At 46.3% G+C, this 19,606-nt stretch overlaps 1 protein-coding gene across 1 annotated transcript in view; it reads left to right on the top strand.

Annotated features, from left to right (window-relative positions):
• Positions 1-19,606, top strand: part of LOC138248527 (cilia- and flagella-associated protein 337-like) — a 513,680-nt gene that overhangs the window by 100,190 nt on the left and 393,884 nt on the right. The window contains exon 9 of the mRNA XM_069202182.1: positions 5,671-5,716. Within this exon, the coding sequence (XP_069058283.1) occupies positions 5,671-5,716 (46 nt within the window). The remainder of the gene's footprint in view (positions 1-5,670; positions 5,717-19,606) is intronic.

The following is a 19,606-nucleotide window of genomic DNA, read 5'->3' as shown; positions in this document are numbered from 1 at the left end:
AACACTATGAAGACCAGCCCTTGACAGTGCCATACATTGGAGACTGTCACTTAGAGTCTCCAGCGTGTTGATGGCTGAGCTGCTCTGGACCATGTAATGATCTAATATTGGCTCTGTACTTCTTTGTAATAGCTGGCCCCTTTCTTTATCTCCACTTTTTTGCATTGTCTTTTTCTCCTAGCACAGTCTAGAAAAAACAGCCATTAGTGACAATCAATCAATCAATCAATAATTTATAAAGCGCGCTATGTACCCGTTAGGGTTTTGAGGCGTGGGGGGGGGAGGGGTGCTGCTATCGTTCGAAGAGCCATGTCTTGAGGAGTCTCCTGAAGGTGAGGAGGTCCTGGGTCTGGCGCAGTGAGATCGGGAGTGAGTTCCAGGTTTTGGCGGCGAGTTAGGAGAAGGATCTGCCGCCAGAGGTCTTGAGCTGGATTCAGGGGACGATGGCGAGGGCAAGGTTGGCAGAGCGTAGTTGTCGTGAGGGAACGATGAAGTTGAGTTTGGTGTTCAGGTAGGCGGGTCCGGTGTCGTGTAGAGCCTTGTGTGCGTGGGTGAGGAGTTTAAAGGTGATCCTCTTGTCCACGGGGAGCCAGTGGAGGTCCTTCAGGTGAGGGGAGATGTGACATCGGCGGGGTATGTCGAGGATCAGGTGGGCGGATGCGTTCTGGATGCGTTGGAGTCGTTTGATGTCTTTTGTTGGGATGCCTGTGTAGAGTGCGTTGCCGTAGTCGAGTCTGCTACTGACGAGGGCTTGGGTCACTGTCTTTCTGGTTCCTGTTGGAATCCACTTGAAGATCCTGCGGAGCATTCGGAGGGTGTTAAAACAGGAGGATGAGACTGCGTTGACCTGTTTGGACATGGTGAGGGTGGAGTTGAGGATGAAGCCGAGATTTCGTGTGTGGCTGGCTGGGGTGGGTGGGGGGCCCAGGGCGGTGGGCCACCACAAGTCGTTCCAGGCTGAGGGGGTGCACCCGAGGATGAGGACTTCCGTCTTGTCGGATTTGAGTTTCAGGCGGCTGTTGTTCATCCACTCGGCGATGGATTTCAGTCCCTCGTGGAGGTTGGCTTTGGCGGTGAGAGGATCTTTGGTCAGGGAGAGGACGAGTTGGGTGTCGTCGGCATAGGTGAGGATGCTGAGGTTGTGCTGGCGGGCCAGTTGTGCGAGGGGGGCCATGTAGACGTTGAACAGCGTTGGTCTTAGTGAGGAGCCTTGGGGTACGCCGCAGATGAGGTTGGTGGCATTGGAGCGGAAAGGTGAGAGTCGGACCCTCTGGGTTCTGCCGGAGAGAAAGGAGGAGATCCATTTGAGGGCCTTTTCTTGGATGCCGGCTTCGTGTAAGCGGGTTAGTAGGGTGCGGTGGCAGACTGTATCGAAGGCGGCTGATAGGTCTAGGAGGATCAGGGCTGAGGTTTCGCCGTTGTCCATTTGTAATCTGATGTCATCTGTGGCAGCGAGGAGTGCAGTCTCTGTGCTGTGGTTTCGCCTGAAGCCAGATTGGGAGGGGTCAAGGATGGAGTTGTCTTCTAGGTAGTGGGCGAGCTGTGCGTTGACGATCTTCTCGATGACTTTCGCTGGGAAAGGGAGGAGGGAGATCGGTCGGAAGTTTTTGAGATCGTTGAGGTCAGCCTTAGGTTTCTTGAGGAGGTGTTGGATTTCTGCGTGCTTCTAGCTGTCCGGGAAGGTAGCGGTGTTGAAAGAAAGGTTGATGATCTTTCGGAGTGCGGGGGCGATGGTGGCGTCGGCTTTGTTGAACACGTGATGTGGGCAGGGGTCAGAGGGAGATCCTGAGTGGATGGAGTTCATGGTCTTTAGGGTTTCGGCGTCGTCTACTTGGGTCCAGGTGGTGATGTGGTCGGCGTGGGAGGAGTTGTTGGGGGTGGGGTCTGGCGGAGGTGAGGTGTTGAAGCTGTCGTGGACAACATTTTCATCTGTAACATTTTGTCGCAATGGCAGATTGACAAAGCAATGTATCATTACGTCCTCTAGACCCTTCTGGTTGCGGGCATATATAGGGTTTGTAGGTTCTACAGAAACCCAAGCTACCCAGAGCAAACAACTAAGCTGCACCACACAAAGGCTTTTCATTGAATACTGAGTATAGGCCATCTCTTATAACGAAATAGTCAGAATGAAAAATGGGTAGCAAGGAAATTTATGTATTTCTGAAATGGACACAAGATTTAGAGTTTAGGAGCAGTGGTTATTCCTAAATCTCTGAATTTGTAGTTACCTGTACTAGTGTTATGATTTGGATGTTTTTTTCAAAATGTCACCCTCTTATACACTGGCTTATATTTGATAGGAACAAATGTAGCGAAATCCAATTGGTAATAACAAATGTTCTACCATTCTATGCTTCTACAAGTCTCCCAATAAAAATTACATCTCACTTGTGTGGGTAGACCTAGTGCCCGAGACAGGAAACAACCCAAAACCCAACATGGATGCAGCTAATTTTTCCTTTGAAAACTGACTCTCCATTTCTGATGTGGGTAGCTCTAGATTTTGAACCCTAGCTCAGCTGGCACCTAGGGAGGCATAGACAACCTGTACATTAGTGAAATCTAGACACCTAGGGGAATCCAGAATGGTGTGACTTGTGTTGATCCCATTAGATTTTTTTTTACCCGCAATAGCCTGCAAACATCAAACTTTGCCCGAAGTCATGCATTTTCACTATATTTCTGTGATGGAAACATCTGGAATCCGCAGGAATCCACAAAATTCCTACCACCCAGCATTGCTCCACCTGTTCAAATAAAAGCTCTGCCCCACTTGTGTGGCTGGGCCTACTACCACAGCAGGAACAGATCAAACCAATGACAATGGGAGCCCTTGCTTGGAGACTCCTATTGACCTCGGTTGACCCGTTCCTGTTGCTGGTGTGACTTCAGGCAAAGTTGGAGGTTTGCAGGGCATTGTGGGTAAGAAAATAGTGTGAGGTCCATGTGAAGCACACCACCCTGGACTCCACCAGATGTCCAGTTTGTAGAAGTGTCTGGGTCTGGTAGGTTTTTTCAGGTGGCAGTCTACCCAAGGCTAAAAAATGCAGCTGTTCACCATTGCAAGTGGAACGATATTGGGAGTTAGCCAAGCTCTTATCACCCATGTGTAAAATCAACACCCAAAGAAGTCAAATTTTCTCTTGTTTGCTATTGGGATAAGATGCTTTGGACCACAGAGGAAGCAGAAAGGCAATTGCCCCTTCAGTTAGGGCGGGGCTTAACCATCCCCTAGGTTTTGGGCAGCCCACATCCATTTACAAAATATATAGATACATTCTTTGGTGTTTAGTGGTCTTTCTGCTCCCCCTGGTGGCAGATCCGGGGTAATTACCTCATCTGTTCCGATGAGTCAGAAAGACTGTGCCCATTTTTTAGGGTTGGGGGCATTGCTATGCCTATTCTGGGCATTCCCCACCCCTAAACTAAAAAAAAAAATCCCTGGTGCCAGGTGAGCTTTCTGCCCCCTAGGGGGCATATCAGGGGCTTTTGCCCCATCTGCCCCCGGGGGGGCAGAAAGACTGAATTTGCCCAAAAAAACATAAGGGGGGAGGCAAAAGCCCTTGCCCAAGGGGCCGCTCCCCCTCCTTGGTTTCTAGTGGTGGATTTCTCCTTGGGGATCGCCGTCCTGCAGCGATCCCCAAGCAGGAATCCACTAGGTTGGATACCATTAGAAAGGGGAGAGCCTCCCCTTTCCAAGAATACTTCTCCCATTTGGATCGGTGCTCGGGACTGAGAAAGCCCCACTAGCACTGATGCAGAGAAAGTGAAATGAGCTAATCGGATCATTTCACTTTCGGTTTCAGTGAAATGATATTAGTGTGCCGCACACACTGATCATCATTTCACTGAAACAAAAGAAACGGCCTCGGTAGATAGGGAAGCTTTTCCTCCTCTCCTGAGGCTGTTTCTTTAAAAAGAAAATCCCTCTGGTGCGGGTTCCAAAGGAATTTCCAGTGCCATGTTCACGGACAGCCGGGAGCTGTCCGACGCACACGAGCACCATTGCGTCAGACGGCTCTAGGCCATCTGACCCACTGAAACAGTTAATCTCTGGCCCACATGATATACCATTTTTGTAGTGAGTAATTTTAAGGAATGGAGGGGTCATGTACTCAGGCTATACAGAGGACCTCACTTATAATTGTCTTTCATGGAGTTTTCACTGCCATTCTTTAATGCTCATAGCCATTAGAAATTAAAGTGATTAGGCCCACCTGAGAATGTACTTGAACAGGTCTTTAAAGTTTCATATTGAGTGAAAGATAACACACATGAGGCCATTTAGAATGACTTTGATGATCTCTGTATCCAGTTGTTTTAACTAACAACATTATCATTTTTGTGCCATTGTTACGTTTCCTTTTCTTGTTGTCATCTAAGATGCACTCTATCCTTCCTGTCTCTATTCTCTGCTTCAGCATTCTCATTCCGTTTCTTGTTATTTTTTCCATTCTTTTCATTGTTTTGTTCTTGCCTCCTCGTTAGGCTTGTGACCTGTATTTCTATGTTGCCTTTGTTTTGCAGTATATGTAGAGTTGATTAGTTCTGCAATTAGCATGTATTCTGGTTCACAGTTACATTATGGAATTGTCATTGTGTTTATTCAGTCACCATCCTCTGTGTAACCATCCTGTACATTTTGTTTTTCTTTATGTCTTTTTCGTTTCAGTTTTTAATGCTACTATTAATATATTTTAAAAAAACACTTTGACTTTGTCACATAGCTAGAGATGAAAAGTCTATAACAACACAGGGAGTTTCTGTTAGGGAATACCAAATTTCCATTGACAAAGGTATGATAGATCATGTGTCAGTGACAAATGTTCTCTAGAACAAAGGCGAAATTCTGAGGGGATGCAGTAACTAAGGAAGTGATGGCTTCATTTGGAAGTTCCTTCCTGATAACATCACTCCTCAAATGAGACTTAACTCTCATTACAACAGGGATCAGGGAATGCGCTCAAACAGAAATCTTTTACATTCTCCAACATTAACTTTCCCTTTCTGACACCACTTTACAAAGTTCTTAATAATGATTAAGTGGTGAATAAGAGGGAAACTGATGCTAGTTCAATTTTGAAACATTTTAATAACAATATATATAACTCTTAAGCTTATTAATTATTGATAACACAGTAAATTAAATGGAGGCTTTAACATTATCATATAAATGTGTGTGTGTGTGTTTAACTAAATAAATCCTGTACCAAAAGCATGTACACAATTGAAAGCAAATCATTACATCATACATTTCTTCTTATATGGGTGTATTTTTATCTTAAGATTGTCTTAACACTAATTAAAAATATTCATATTAAACAGATCAAGCAGCCAGATAAGGTATTTCTTTCTTAAACGGGTGAATTTCAAATGTACCTTATTTTTAATACACTGTCCCAAAATCAGAGAGTTTAAACAGTTTAGGAAACTGGGGTCAATGTAGCCCTCCTTGTGGTGTTGTGAGGTGGGTCTCGGTTTTCTAACTTGTTTTACTACTCTACTTTGTATTCTTTATTTACTGTTCTTCTCCAGTCACTCATTTAGTCCTTGGACAGTATGTAATCCCTACTCTCTGTCTCATCAATCAATTCACTCATTACAGGCTGAAATTCTAATGCAAAGTATCTATGGATTGGCAATGTGTTTTTCATTTCTTTATTTCAGCTCTACAGATCCAGATGAATGCATTATTCTTTATGGTGACGACCAGGTAAATGTTGAAAGAATTGTAATTTTTTTAATGAAATATCTCACCATGGCAAGGTACTGATTTAAGGCCTGATTATGACCTTAGTGGATGGAATACTCCGTCACAAACCGGATGGATATCCCGCCTGCAGCTTTACAAATTCCATTATGTCCTTTTGTGACGGAGTATCCCAGCTGCCAAGATATTAATAAGGCCCTTAGTTACTGGCATTGCAACCTTTCCAATGACTCATGAACTTCATTCTGCCAGAGGGTATTAATAAATTAAAATGATAATTCTTGAAAATCAGTTGTTTTTTGATCATTCAGTTACATGAAACCGATAAATTTGTTTTTTAAATATTGGCTGTGACAATATGATTAGTGAGACTTCAAAATGACACTTATCCGTAATCTTCAATACTTTCTACATTTCTGGAACAAAGCCTGTAATAGAAAGTATCACATAGCTGTCAACAGGCAGGAAAAAGAAGGACATTGAGCAGTTACAAGCAACATTTTGTCATGAAGATTACTGGTAAGAAATGGAATCACTACCTCCATGTTCCATCTACCTCATCACAGTCCTTGCTGTATGAGCATTTACTTAACATTGAGAAAAGAGCTACCATCCAATAGAAGAAATGCAATCACTTTGCTTCGTCGGTCATAATATTTTATACTCTCCAAAGAAAAAACAAATAGGAATAGTGTGCAATTCCAGATACTTAAAGTATAACAAAGAAAGATAATTTTCCCTAAACAGTTTAAACAAAGAAGTACAAACTTCTGCTTTTGGCACTTATAAACAGAATTGTTTCCCAAAATCAAAATTGTGTTTAGAATTCCACGTAGTTGCTTTATGTATTTCTGCTAAATGTATGCCCTAGTTTCTACCCAAGTGGCTCATATTCTTGTAGTAGAGGAATGATGTATTTACATATAATGAGTATAAAGTACCTTTTCCGATTTTGACAGTTGTAAAAAAAAAAAAAAAAAAAACGGTACAGTCTGGCTCTCAGGCCAAAAGTCAAAATATTTCGATAATGTGAATTGCTTGAAATTCATAGAAACCATCCTGCTAAATCCTTTGTGAAAGATAGAATTTGTTGTTTCCCTAAGAGCACTGATGGCTGCTAAGTGAACCTTTGGGGTAGCTGTATATAGTTTGTTTTTAAATCCATCCCTTTGGAAGTCCAAGATCCTGAAGGATTTACCAGAAGTGAACTCTAAACCTTGCTCCTGACAGCATTTAACAAAATTGATCAACTGGCTGGCATATGAGGCCTGGGTACAAGGACAAAAGATGCTACGCTGTTTGAACTTTTCATTTTTTGATGGGATAACCTTTTGGTTGCTAGTTTCTTAGCCACACACAGAATAGGACCTGATGAGATAGTCAAGGTCACATTAATAGACTGAGAAGTGGACTGTAGGACATTGTGACAATAAATAAAAAAGGGAAACCTATGGTCTCATTTGACATAATGGTCCTTTTAACAGAACTGCACCTTCTTCCTCCAAAACGTCTTGAGCAACTTCGGGGAGAATGGGAGCCAAACTTCCTCCTTGATGGGTTCTGCAGGGAGAGGTGTGTGGTGAAATCAGGGCATTGGAGGAGGAAGTCTGAATTCCAGTTAGTAATTTTGTGACACAAACTGTAATTCCCACTGATCTGTACCTTTATCTCTTCAGTGGTCTACAAAATGCATTAGCCTTTGTCTAACTGAAATCAGACTTCTCTCAGCAAAATCAAGATTTGGGTGGCTTGGAAGGTGCAGTAATGCTGTAGGGTTGGAATGTATCAATGTAGGCAGCTCTCCAACCAAAAGGCTTTCACGAAATAGCTTCCTTTGTTGTTGCTGCCAAATTTGCTGAAAGAGCAGCACGGGCAGCTCAGCCTTATAGCTTATGGCTTTGCTATTGATTCACCGACCGTCACCCAACATGGAACACTATGAAGAATTGCTTTTGAGGATGAATAATAAGGTTCTTTAGCCGTAATCTATCCCTGATTATAGAGGCGAAATGCGTTGGCTGGTCTGAGATGATGTATATCATATCCAGCAAGATTCAATAATAATTTCTAAAGCAATAAAGAATATTGATTCCTTTTTCTAACTACTTACTGCCTTTGAATTTTTTTATGGATATTACATGGTTATGATGTCATAACAATGCTGACATTTGGGACTTTGATACAGTTTTTGTGATAATTGTGTTATGCTGACATAACATTTTGTGATGGGATGGTATGTGTTTATGGGACAGTGAAGGATAAAGTGGCAATAGAACACCCAAACTTGATTTAATATATACTGATCCAATTCTTACTACATCTTCCCTGATTCCTTCAACATAAAGCATATCCTTCTGTTGAAGAAGACCACCCTCAGCCCATTGTATCTTTTCAACTATTACATAATCACTCACTAAATCCAGAACAAATAAAGCATTTACAGATTCAGTTAAGTTGGTTGGCCCAAAGTGCAGCTTAAAATAGGGCAAGGCGGGGGGTGTGGCCAAGGAACATGGTCGACAGGACGCACTTCTAGAGCGCTCCCGTCCCCGGCGAAATCCTGCCGTGATCTTGAGGCCCCCAGGGGCTGGGGGAGCCAAGTTTCTGGATCAGGAGGATGTCTGGTGGTCACGGGCGTGTTCGGAGCCCATTTTTGGGCACCTTTTGGGATTGCACAGAGTGGTCCTTGGGGGGCCAGAGACATGTCGATGCCCCCCCTCTGAGCGCACGAGAGGTTGCCATGCGTGGTCCGTACAGGAGGGATCTGTTGATCCATGGCTGGGAGCGGCCTATGCGCTGTGATGGCGACGTGAGGAACGAGGCCAGGACGAGGGGCCTGCCTTCTGGCCTTGCATCTGGGCTGGCCTGTGGGCCAGGAGGATCGTCGTGCTGATGCACCTTTTGGACTTGGGTGGCTGCGGGCTCGGGGGGCTGCCTTACGTGCGAGGAGGTGTGCTGATGTGTGTCCCCTGAAGCCCTGGAGTGACGGACCTCCATCCTGCGCGTTTGGGCCTGCGGAGCTGCGCTGATAGGCGGCGAGTATCGCAGCGAAGGCTCCTGGAGGTCTTCCTGGCCATCCTGGTAGAGCTGTTTTTAGGCGTCTCCGTTTTTTCACTATCCATGGCTTCTGCTGTGCTTTGGTTCCTATTATGACCATGTTGGTCAGAGTTACCTGTTTGCCTCACAACTACTGGAGAGACTAGCGGCCATTTGATCTTCTTGCTTGGCTGGGCACTGAACTTTCAAGGAGTGGAGTGCTGCGAATACTGTTTTGGTGGAGCTTTGCTGTCAGGAATCTGCGTGGGGCGGCCAGTTGCATTTGGGGCTTGTGTGGAGCAGCATGGGGCGTCACAAACAGACGGATGCTTCAGGGTAACACTATAGAACAATATACAACCCCTGTGGCTCTTCCGCAGCGAACGGCTAGATCAGAGGTGAGTGGAGATGTAGCTGACACGCCATTGAGTGCTGGTGAGCCATCGCGAGCGGAGCTACTTTCGACCATTCAGGGCTCCCGGGTGACACTGGAGGGCAAAATAGAGACAGTTGATGTGGAGGTCAATTTGGTAAGAGTGGACCTGCGGAAGGTATCCGACAAGGTGAAGGCGGCGAAGGGTTCCATTGCGGGGCTTCAGTCGGAGGTGGGGGTACTGCGGACGCAGATGGCACAGGCCACATCTACGGTGGGACGGCTGGAGGATCCGGAAGGGAGGTCCCGGCGGAACAATATCAGGTTGCTGGGATTTCCTGAGCGTGCGGAGGGGTATGCTATGGAATAGTTTGTGGAGAACTGGATCAAGGACGTGTTGCAGCCAGCTGGGCTATCTAGCATGTTTGTGGTGGAGCGTGCCCATCGGGCCCTCGTTGCGCCTCCGCAGCCTGGTGCCCCGTCTAGGGCCATCATTGCATGCTTGCTTAATTACAAGGACCGGGACTGTATTCTGTGCGCTGCACAGGAGTCGGATAAGGCACTGTACGAGAACTGCAAGATCTCAGTTTATCCTGATTACATTAATAAGGTGCAGAACTCTCGGAAAGGATTTAGGGAGGTTAAGGCACATCAGATACATGCTCCTGTATCCGGCACGTTTGAAGGTCTTGTCTGGTGGCAAAGCACACTTTTTTGAGCGCCCTGAGGAGGTGTGGCATTGGCTGGAGATGTAGGACAAGGTGGCCCCCGGTAGACCGGAGGGGTCTGGAGGCATCGCCCGACGGGCGTCTGGCTCAGAAGGCCCGGACTGGAGATCACATGGTTCTGGGTGCCTTGCGGAGTCTCGCAACAGGGTTGAGATAAAACAGGATGGAACAATGGCGGTGGTGCCTGCTGACTCGGATGGGTGCACAGCTTCAAAGCAGAACTTGGAGGTGGACGGGGATGCCGAGATGACCTGACTTAATCTTGTTGTGTGTTGTTTGTCGTTGATCCTGAGTAGGTGATGCAGGACTGGGTGGGGGCTGGCCCTCTGGGGCTATTGGTGCTTGATTCTCGGGTTCAGGGGGGTTCTGAGTGTTTCGTGTTTGAAGCCGGGGGGGGAGTGGTCACTCCACAGTAGTGGTAGACCATTTGTTGTGGTAGGGTGGGGTTAAGGCTGCAGTCCTGGTAGCATTTACGGACTGGACTTACAGTATGGTCTGTTCTGGTTGTTTTACTGTATTTACGGGGTGGGACAGGGGTGCCGGAGAGGCATGTTTATAGTTTATTCAACAGTGCGGGTATTGGAGCGGGGTGTGCAGGCTGTCCTTTTCTGTTTCGTCATGGGGGGTAGCATACAGCGGGTTGTGTCCATTGGGTGGGGGCATCAATTACTACTGCCATGGGTCGCCTCATTAATATGCTGACTTGGAATGTTCGGGGCTTGAAAAGTTATACAAAACACTATAGGGTGCACTCGTTCCTTCGTAGGCATAAGTTTCATATTGCTTGTCTCCAGGAGACTCACGTGATGGACGAGGAAGTGCTTAAATTGGCTAAGAAGTGGCGGGGACAAACGTTTTCGTCCTCCTTTTCTTCCTATGCATGAGGGTATCTGCTTGGGTGGCCCCCAGGGTTCCCTTTACCCATGTGTACAGCGAGGTGGATGTGGAGGGTCGCTGAGACCTTGGGGGACAGTGTGGATAAGCCCCTGGTCTGGGTGGGGGACTATATTTGTGTGATAAATGGAGAGTTGGATCGCCACCCACCGAAGTTGGGAGCCAAACCATTAATGGTACAATCTCTTAGAGATGTGATGTTGCACTTGGGTCTCTGGGATGGTTGGAGGGAATGGCACCCTGACAATAAGGAATATATCTGTCAATCTAGAACACATGATACTTACTCTCGACTGGACAGGTTTCTGTTGGGTGGCCCCGACAGCTCGCAGGTCCTGGAGGTTACTCATCTGGGTCGGTTTCTGTCAGATCACGCACCAGTTCGGCTCCAGTTGCAGTGGGGAGAGACAGATCTACGTGTGGCTCGAGGTTGGCGTATGCCCTAGGACTTGTTGACTGATCAGAGATGTCAGGAACGAGTAGGTGCTGCGATAAAACAGTATCTGGACATAAATTGGAACACAATTGCGTCTCGCGGCTTGGAATGGGAGGCTATGAAGGCAGTCATTTGGGGAGAGTGAATAAGCATGGTGGGTGGGGTGCGCAGACAGCTGGAGCAGGATCTTACGGCCCTAGAGGTGACATTGGGGGAAGTACAGCGGCGGCCTCCCGACTCGAGCACGTCTAAGCGGGAGGAGCTTAGGTTGCACAAGGAGGTGAACACATGTTGGACACACTAAGCAGAACAACTCTGAGAGGGTATAGGCAGCTTTTGCATCAATAAGGTGACAAAACAGGCAAACTCCTAGCGGGGATCCTGAAACGGGAGGTGGAGGCTCCGCCAATAGTGGGTATAAGGGATACTGAGGTTGTACTTCTCATGGGCGTGGGGACATTCTAGGGGAATTGGCGTACCACTTTCAAAGGGTATCTAGAGCTGGCACTATGTCATCAGAAGGGGATGCAGAGCAGTTTCTGCAGCAGCTGCGGTTGCCAAGGCTGGGCAAAGAGAGTAGGGATGCACTTGAACTCCTGATCACTGTAGAGAAGGTGGGAGAGGCAGTGATGGCACTGGCAAAATCCAAATCCCCTGGTAGTGACGGTTTTCCTGTGGAGCTGTATCAGGCTTTTTCCTCCACACTTAGGGAGAGACTGCTGGAAGTTTTTGAAGAGGTGCGGAGTTGTGGTAGGTTACCGGACACCATGCGACAAGGTATAGTGTGTTTATTGCTCAAGCCGGAGGGGGGAATGCTGCGGATCCCTCTTCGTATCGGCCACTAACCATGCTGAACTGCGATGTTAAGATACTCTGTAAGATCTTGGCAACTCAACTCAGAGGAGTAATTCGGGGTCTGGTGCATGAAGACCAATGTGGGTTTATGCTGGGTCGTAGTTCGTCCTTTAATCTGCATCAATTAGCGCATGTTCTGCATGAGAATAAGGGAATAGAGTTGGAATTGGCACTGGCGTCTCTTGACTTGAAGAAAGTGTTTGAAACAGTGGAGTGGGAATATTTATTGGAGGTATTGTGGGGCATGGGCTTTGGCTCCAGCTTTTGCACCTGGTTTCGACTATTGTACACTGCCCCGACAGCGCGTGTGCGTGTAGGGGAAGAGACATCGGCAGTCTGGGAGTTCGGTAGGGGTGTATGACAAGGGTGCCCGCTGTCGCCTCTCCTGTTTGCCCTGGCTGTGGAGCCTTTGGCGATTTGGCTTCATGAAGAGATGGTGCAGTGGGGGATCCCGGTGGGTCGGACCATACACGTAATTTCCATGTATGCTGATGATGCATTGGTCTATGTGCGGGATCCTCGTGTGTCGGTGCTGGAGCTGTTGCAGAGGATGACGGTATTTGGGGCTGTTTCTGGTCTCAAGATCAATATGAATAAAATCACTACTGTTCCCTCTTGGGCCTCTTGTTGGAGTACCTCAGGTCGGGCTCCCTGGGGTGGGGTTGCGCTGGGAGGTAGAGTGCTTTCGGTACCTGGGTATCTGGGTCGCTAACTCTGTGGAGGTGTATAATAATCACAATAATGAGTGGGTAGTGGAGCCTGGAGCGCTTGGTTACTTTTTGGAATAAGTTGCCCCTCTCTGTTATGGGTCGGGCCACAGTAGCAACGATCGTGTTTTTTGCCCTGGTGCCTTTATCTGGTACAGAACTCTTTGTACCCGCTGCCTGCTCAGCTTTTTTAACGCTTGGATAGCCTGTTGATTTCCCTAGTATGGACAGGCAGGCGAAGTAAGGTGGTGCCGTCTGTGCTGCAGAGTGACCGAGAGGGGGGGGTTTGGCAATCCCCAACATCAGATATTTTTATTATGCAGCGCAGTTACAATGTGCAGTGAAATGTTTGTCGGAGGTTGATAATTGGAAAAAGAGATTGTATGCTGGTATGTGCAATGGGCAGTCTTTGGCGCACATTCACATGTCTGGGGCAGATCAGACCCTGCTGCGCCTTATCTGGTAAGGACTACTGCTGGGATTTGGGAACAGGTGGTGAAGCAGGTGCTCCGGCGGGCTCCCTTTGATAGGGAATTAAGGATATGGGATCTGTCTCTGTTTTGGGATATGGCAAGGACAATATCGATGGAGGCCTGGCGATTGGGTGGTTTTGAGGTGGTCGGGGATCTGTACCCTAATGGTGAATTTCTTTCATTTTCTGAGGCTCAGGATTTGTTTGAGTTGGGCTCTGGCCAGTTTCTGCAATATGCAAAACTTGAGAGTATGACCCACGCAATCTGGGATGGTTTCCCGACGGCCCCCAGGGCCTCCTCGATTTTGAACGGTCTTCTTAATTGGGGCGAGGATATGCACTTGATTGCTCAGTGTATTCTGGCAGGAGGTGATGGCGGCGATCACTGAGGCTACTGAGCTTGAATTGAAGGCCACTCCGTTGACTTGTCTCCTGGGTGTGGTGCGAGGCAGCGGGGTAGAGGTGTTGTCTACAGGATGGTACAGTTAGTGTTAGTATTGGCCAAGCGTAGAGTAGCGATTGGCTGGTTGAGCGAGTGGACCCCTGCGATTTCTGCTTGGCTGCGGTATCTGATGGAGGGGGGGTGGCAGAGGAGCAACACATGCGCATAAACCGTAGTGATGAGAGGGCGCTTACTGATGTGTTTATTGAGGTGCACTTCTGGAACAGTTCACTGATGAGGAGGACGCAAGCTCTGTGAGTAGCAATGGGGCGGTGGGGGACGGGGAAACACACTCTACCTCTTTGCACTTGTGATGACCGAATGTGGAGTTGATCTATCTTGACTTGATTATGTTATCAACAGTCTGGTCTTATTAGGATGTGCGGCCGGTTTCTGGGATTGAGGACGGGATTGGGGATGTGGGGATGTCTTCACCGATGAAGCAATGCTGTATGCGCCCTTTGGGCATCATCATATGTCTGTGACATCTTGCCCTGCTGTACCCTGCACTGTGTTGATTTATATGTTGGTCTGTCATTTTTTTTTATTTTGAAAATAAAAACTGATTAAAAAAAAAAATAGGGCAAGGCTCATCCACCTTTTATAGCAAACTGTCTCCATTTTGTCCTTCTTATTATGACATTTTTTCTTTCCATGCACATTAGCTTTAAATGCATTACCCTGTCTCCCAGTTGAAAAACATATTTTTTGTTGCATAATGTATTATTTATTATGAGCTTTGTAAAGCACCAAACAAGTAGCTGTGTGACTACCACAGATTGCTGATGAAAAAGCAAAAATCTGTATGAGCATTGGAAGAAAGAGGAAGCGTCAAACCAGTGCAAGGTTAAGCATCTCTGTTCTCTCCTCCTGTAATTCTGCCTTGTACATTGCTGGTGATATGCTGAATGCCTGTAAAAAGTTTAGTCTATGGTCATTTTCTGAATGGAGGTGGTGGGCTGCATTTACACTGAGAGATAAGGCATTCCAGAGTTTGTGAATGTGCATACCCAGGGGTCTGCCTCCATGCTGCTGAATGTTTTTATTTGATGGGTTGTGGGTTCACCAATAATAGGTTCCTGGCTGAAAAGTAATATGAACCTTGGTTTTAAAGGTAGGTGGGTACATTTTCAATTCCACTGGGAACCAAAAATGTTTCTTCAATGCCAGTTTTACATGGTCATGTTTTCGTACGTGAAAGCAGAGTTTGGGCTACATGGGTTTGTAGGCCTTGCAGGCTGTCAGAATGTTTTTCACTCCCTTACATTCACATTGACATCAATGTCAACTGAGTGCTTTACTTTAGAAAAAGAACCATATTTTAAGATAGATAAATTAGAGCAGTTGCAACTGACATACATGCAAAAAAATCAGAGGCTGAGATACCCTTGACTTGTTGTCCTCTGCGACTTGGCTGGGGTCAGCTTGAGGATCTTCAGAAACGCTCTGTTTTTTAGATTTCAGCATGAGCTAGAGATGGAATACAGATGTGTGGACTCGTGTTCGAACAGTATTCTTGCATTACGACTCTAGAACCAAGTGGGCTGCATAAAATGTGTTGCTCCGAAAACACAGCCCCCAGAAAATGAGGAACCCACTCAGCACAGCCTTAAGTGCTCCTAGTGGTACCCAGTGTCAGTTCATTGTAGACGAGGGTCCTGTAAAGTAGCCAGCTGGTCCCTATGCTTTTCAAGGGGAGTAATCAAAATAATGGATCAGCTCCAACTTCGTAAATGTGCCTTTTACTTTAGGGACCTGTACTTGCTCACAGTCAAAACTTTCTGTTGGCGGTTGGCTCCCACTGGAGCACGGGTACTCGGTGCAGTCTTGCAAAAGTCCCAGGTGACTGTGAACACCTCTGCTTTGGCAAAATCAGTGCACATAAAAGCTTGAAAGATGATTAACATGGCTCAAGAATCAGGAAAGTGTCTACCGGTAAGTGTAACCATTGCAAAGGGTAGCTCCCTCCTGGGGCATCGTGGTCACTTTGAGGCTGAATACAGCATGGGTCTGGGATGGTGAAGACTCATGCTTGCATTGATGATGGGGGATGTAGTGGTTCTATGACGCAGAGGTTCTCCCTGGGCAGCTGGGCTATGGCACCCTCACAGCTTCTCAGCCAACTCAGCCAGGAAATATGTTCTTACACAGGTCTGCCATTTAACTAAGCCTTATTTGGCTCTTCACAAACAGTGGGTCACTACCCCTGGCATACACAGCCCAGCAATAGCAGGACACTCCACGTTGCAAATTGCTACTACAGACAGGTAAGCCATTCTCTGTCCAGGTCAGAAAAGCAAGATAACTGCAGGCTTTCTTGGATACCACTTTCTTACATACAAACTGCTTCTGCCGGGACGAGAGCTCCTTACTTGAGTCATTCCAGCCTCCATATTTGGAGGTGGTCATTTCCAGGCTATCCAGATTTAAGTCTGGCTCTCCTCTTGATCCATGGCCCCCAGTCCAGTTAAGGAAACGTACTGTCACTGACATGTTTGTCACTATCTCAATCTCTCACTCACTTTGGCCACCATTCCTCCAACCCTTAAAGAGGCTACTGTGGTGCCCCATCCCCAAAACTCACAGCCAACCCCAAGCAAATTCCACCCAGTATCTCATTTAACTGTCACGGCTACAATTCCTGAGAAATCAGTAAACACTGATCTTTCGCTACATTTAAAGACGTCTTCACTTTTGATCCAGCTCAGCCTGGGTTTTGGCCAACCTCTGGCACTAAGACTTTCCTTGCTGCAACCTTGGTCAGTAATCGAATGGCTCTGAATGGCCGCTGTGTCTGGACAGTAATTCTCTTATATCTCTATGTGGCACCTCACTGACTTCTAGTTGCTCTCTTTCAATTCTATGGATTCGTCTTTTATGGGTGCATTAAAAGACACACATTTTCATCAGACTTGACAGTGCTACAGACTACAATATATCCAAACTTATGTTGATGTAGGTCTTGTTATCAAAGAATTATGCAAGAGAAACATTCAAAGTCTGTTTTAATATCTGTTAATTATGCCACCACTATCCTGGAATCCTGAAAGAAGGCCATCATTGTGCCCCCATGCAAAAATCTCCTCTTCACCTTGTCGTCAAGCCATTAAGGTTACTGAAAGTCCCAGCAGTTTGTCGCTGCCACTTCATATATGGATTTTAAGAATGGTCTCTTTAAAAACAAATATCGTTCTGTTAGAGAAAACAGGATCACGGAGGACCAATATATTTAGTAGTGAAATATGGTACATAGTTGCATTCACCATTGTGTACAGTTTTTTTACATTTCCATGCGATTTGTCTATGTTGAGAGGGACATATTATGGCAAAAGATAAGGAGTTGGGGGTCCTCAGATGGTCTAAAAGTAACAATAGATTTATGTTCAAAAGCCTGGAGAAATATGTGTATGCCTGCCACACTGACCAAAAGCTTCAGAAGAAGAGATATTGAATTATCCAAAGGCCCAGCACTAAAAATCACTATTTATGTAATACACGTTTCCTATTTGTCTCCTACAACGGTCATGAAGTGTTTCAAATTTACAAGCGAAAACCTGTAGATCAACATAGTTGCCCTTCCAGGGGGCTCTTCCGGTGAAATCGGTGGTCAGATTAGCTCAAATATCTCTGTTTGCTTCTCTGTCGTCTGAGAAAATGAACTACATTTGTGATGCTTGGAAAGTTTTGCTAAGGCAAATTTTTGAGGGCTACTTACCATTCAAGAAATCTTTCGTGAGATTTCATTGTCTTAATGACCGAGCTCCCAGGAGCCTGAACCGCTTTGTAAAAAGGTTTACCCGAGAGAGCACTGTCTGCTCTGTGAAACATGGACCAGTTGTCATTGTCAAAGTGAGCCTCTCAACCAAAAGAGAGAAATCCTAACGATGTAAGTTGTTTGTACCAATATCACCCTGCCTCTGCAATCCTGTTTCTCATGTTGGTGCCAGAAGTGCCTAAGCACTGCCTTGTTGGGCCATATGAGTGTGTTTCCTCACCATAGAATTGATATGTTGTGTAAGTTACATCTCTTGATATGTTTCTCCAATACTAATTGGTGCGTCATAGTAGCTGGGATGAGTTGACGCTCCTGTTGTTTTGTGTTACTTCAAGCCTGCATATTATACACCTGTGACCTCTGTTTGTACCTGTTTGCAAGAATTCTCTTGGAAATAGCATTGAAACCTAGTTCAGTCTGAGGCGAAAGGTACTAAAGTAACTGAAACTGAAGTCAAAGCTCCACCAGTGTGTGCCACTTGGTGTCCCCTTTATTGATGCAGTCGGTAAGAACAGGCTGCAGTACATTTGACTCTAAACAGCTATGCAGTGAACCTGGAGAGTGGAGGCCGCATTGCGGTCTGCAGCTGAGACGGTAGACTTGTGTCATTGATCAAGCGATGCCACAATGTGGGTATGCCCAGGTGAAGAGAGCCCGCCCAGTTGATATGTCTACCAAGAGGCATTCTTCAGACACTGGAGGAGCATGGGCACTGATGAGGCTTTTACTTTAACTTTCTGCCACTAGATACTGCTACATAACGCTCAAAAGCTCAAACTCTTTAATTTGTTTACGGTAGGCATTGAAGTTGTTCACATAGAGACCAGTGAGGTTAAAGTAATCAGATTATTTTCAGTAATTATATGTGACTCTTTGATGCGGAATTACTGATAACATGGTTACGCCCACTGACATAGTTAAGAGTAATTTAGAGAAAAAAACCCTAATGCGAAAGCACTTAAAAAAAAAAAAAAGTGCTTTTTATTTTTTGAACAACTTTACCAATTACGTCTGCATCATTACCAAGCCACAATGCATCACCAATTGCCCAAACTGCAAACTCGCACCCCACCCACCCCGTACCACAGTTTGCTACAGCTGTCCCTGGGTGGGCATCCCCTAGGAGTAGTCTCTTCACGGCCCACACGGATCCATCATGCCCATCCGTTTACCCCATACTTTAGCATGTTTGGCCGGACAACCCCTCACTTCATATATTGGCTTTTCTTGTTGGGTACACCAGTCTACACCCCTTTTCCAGTGGGTCAGTGCTGGCGCCCTTTTATGTGTCCAGTAGGTTACAATGTCTTGTGTCGCTATCAATAGCACGGTACCCAAACAGGTTAGATCCGCCCTTGTAATTCCCACTCCCTCCAGCACCTCCTAGCAGTATCTGCAGCTGTGCCTTTTCTAAGCCCAAGGCGGTAGAGAGTTCTGATACAACTGCTTCCCAGTATGTCTGTGTTCACGGAAATGACCAAACCATGTAAAAACAATCCAATCAGCTTCTGGGTGGGAGCAGCAAGGACATCACAAGTTAATTCTAAAGCCTGTCTTGTGCATCCTGTCTGGGGTGAGGTATGCTGTGTGCAAGTAGTAGGTCTGTATCATTCAAAGGCGTGTGGATATGGCCCACATTCTCGGGGCCATCAATGCATCCCTCCAGTCTTCATCTTCCAGTTGTCCTAGCCACCCCTCCCATTTGGATCTGAGATGAAGTAAGGGATCTATGGTGTTGATGCATAAGGTGCAATAGAGTTGTGACACTCCACCTTTGCCCTGTATCCCCATTAGGACCTTTGCTTCGATTGGGCTGAACTCGGGGATCGCTGCTTCTAGGGGTGTGTGAACTCGGATGGCATGTCTTAGTTGCAGGTATTTGTAAAATTGGGAGTGAGACAGGGAGCACTGTTGTTTGAGTTCCTGCAATGATAACAAATGGTTTCCCCTCCAGATGGCACCCAAGAGCCTAATGCCAATGGCATCCCATTCTCTGAAACTTCCAGCAATGCAACGTCCTTGAGCCATAAGCCATGCCACAAGGGGGTTTGGTGTGTGAGTGTTTTTCACTATCCTGTAGTATGCAATGCTACTCTCCACCCCACAAATACACCTTGTGTTACCTCTGGGAGAGTGTTGAGAATTAATGCACTCTTCAGCATCACCATTACCCCT

This window comes from Pleurodeles waltl, chromosome 8 (genome assembly GCF_031143425.1).
Source record: "Pleurodeles waltl isolate 20211129_DDA chromosome 8, aPleWal1.hap1.20221129, whole genome shotgun sequence".
NCBI lineage: Eukaryota > Metazoa > Chordata > Amphibia > Caudata > Salamandridae > Pleurodeles > Pleurodeles waltl.
The sequence above is the reverse complement of the archived record's forward strand: the minus strand, read 5'-3'. Positions and strand labels throughout refer to the sequence as shown.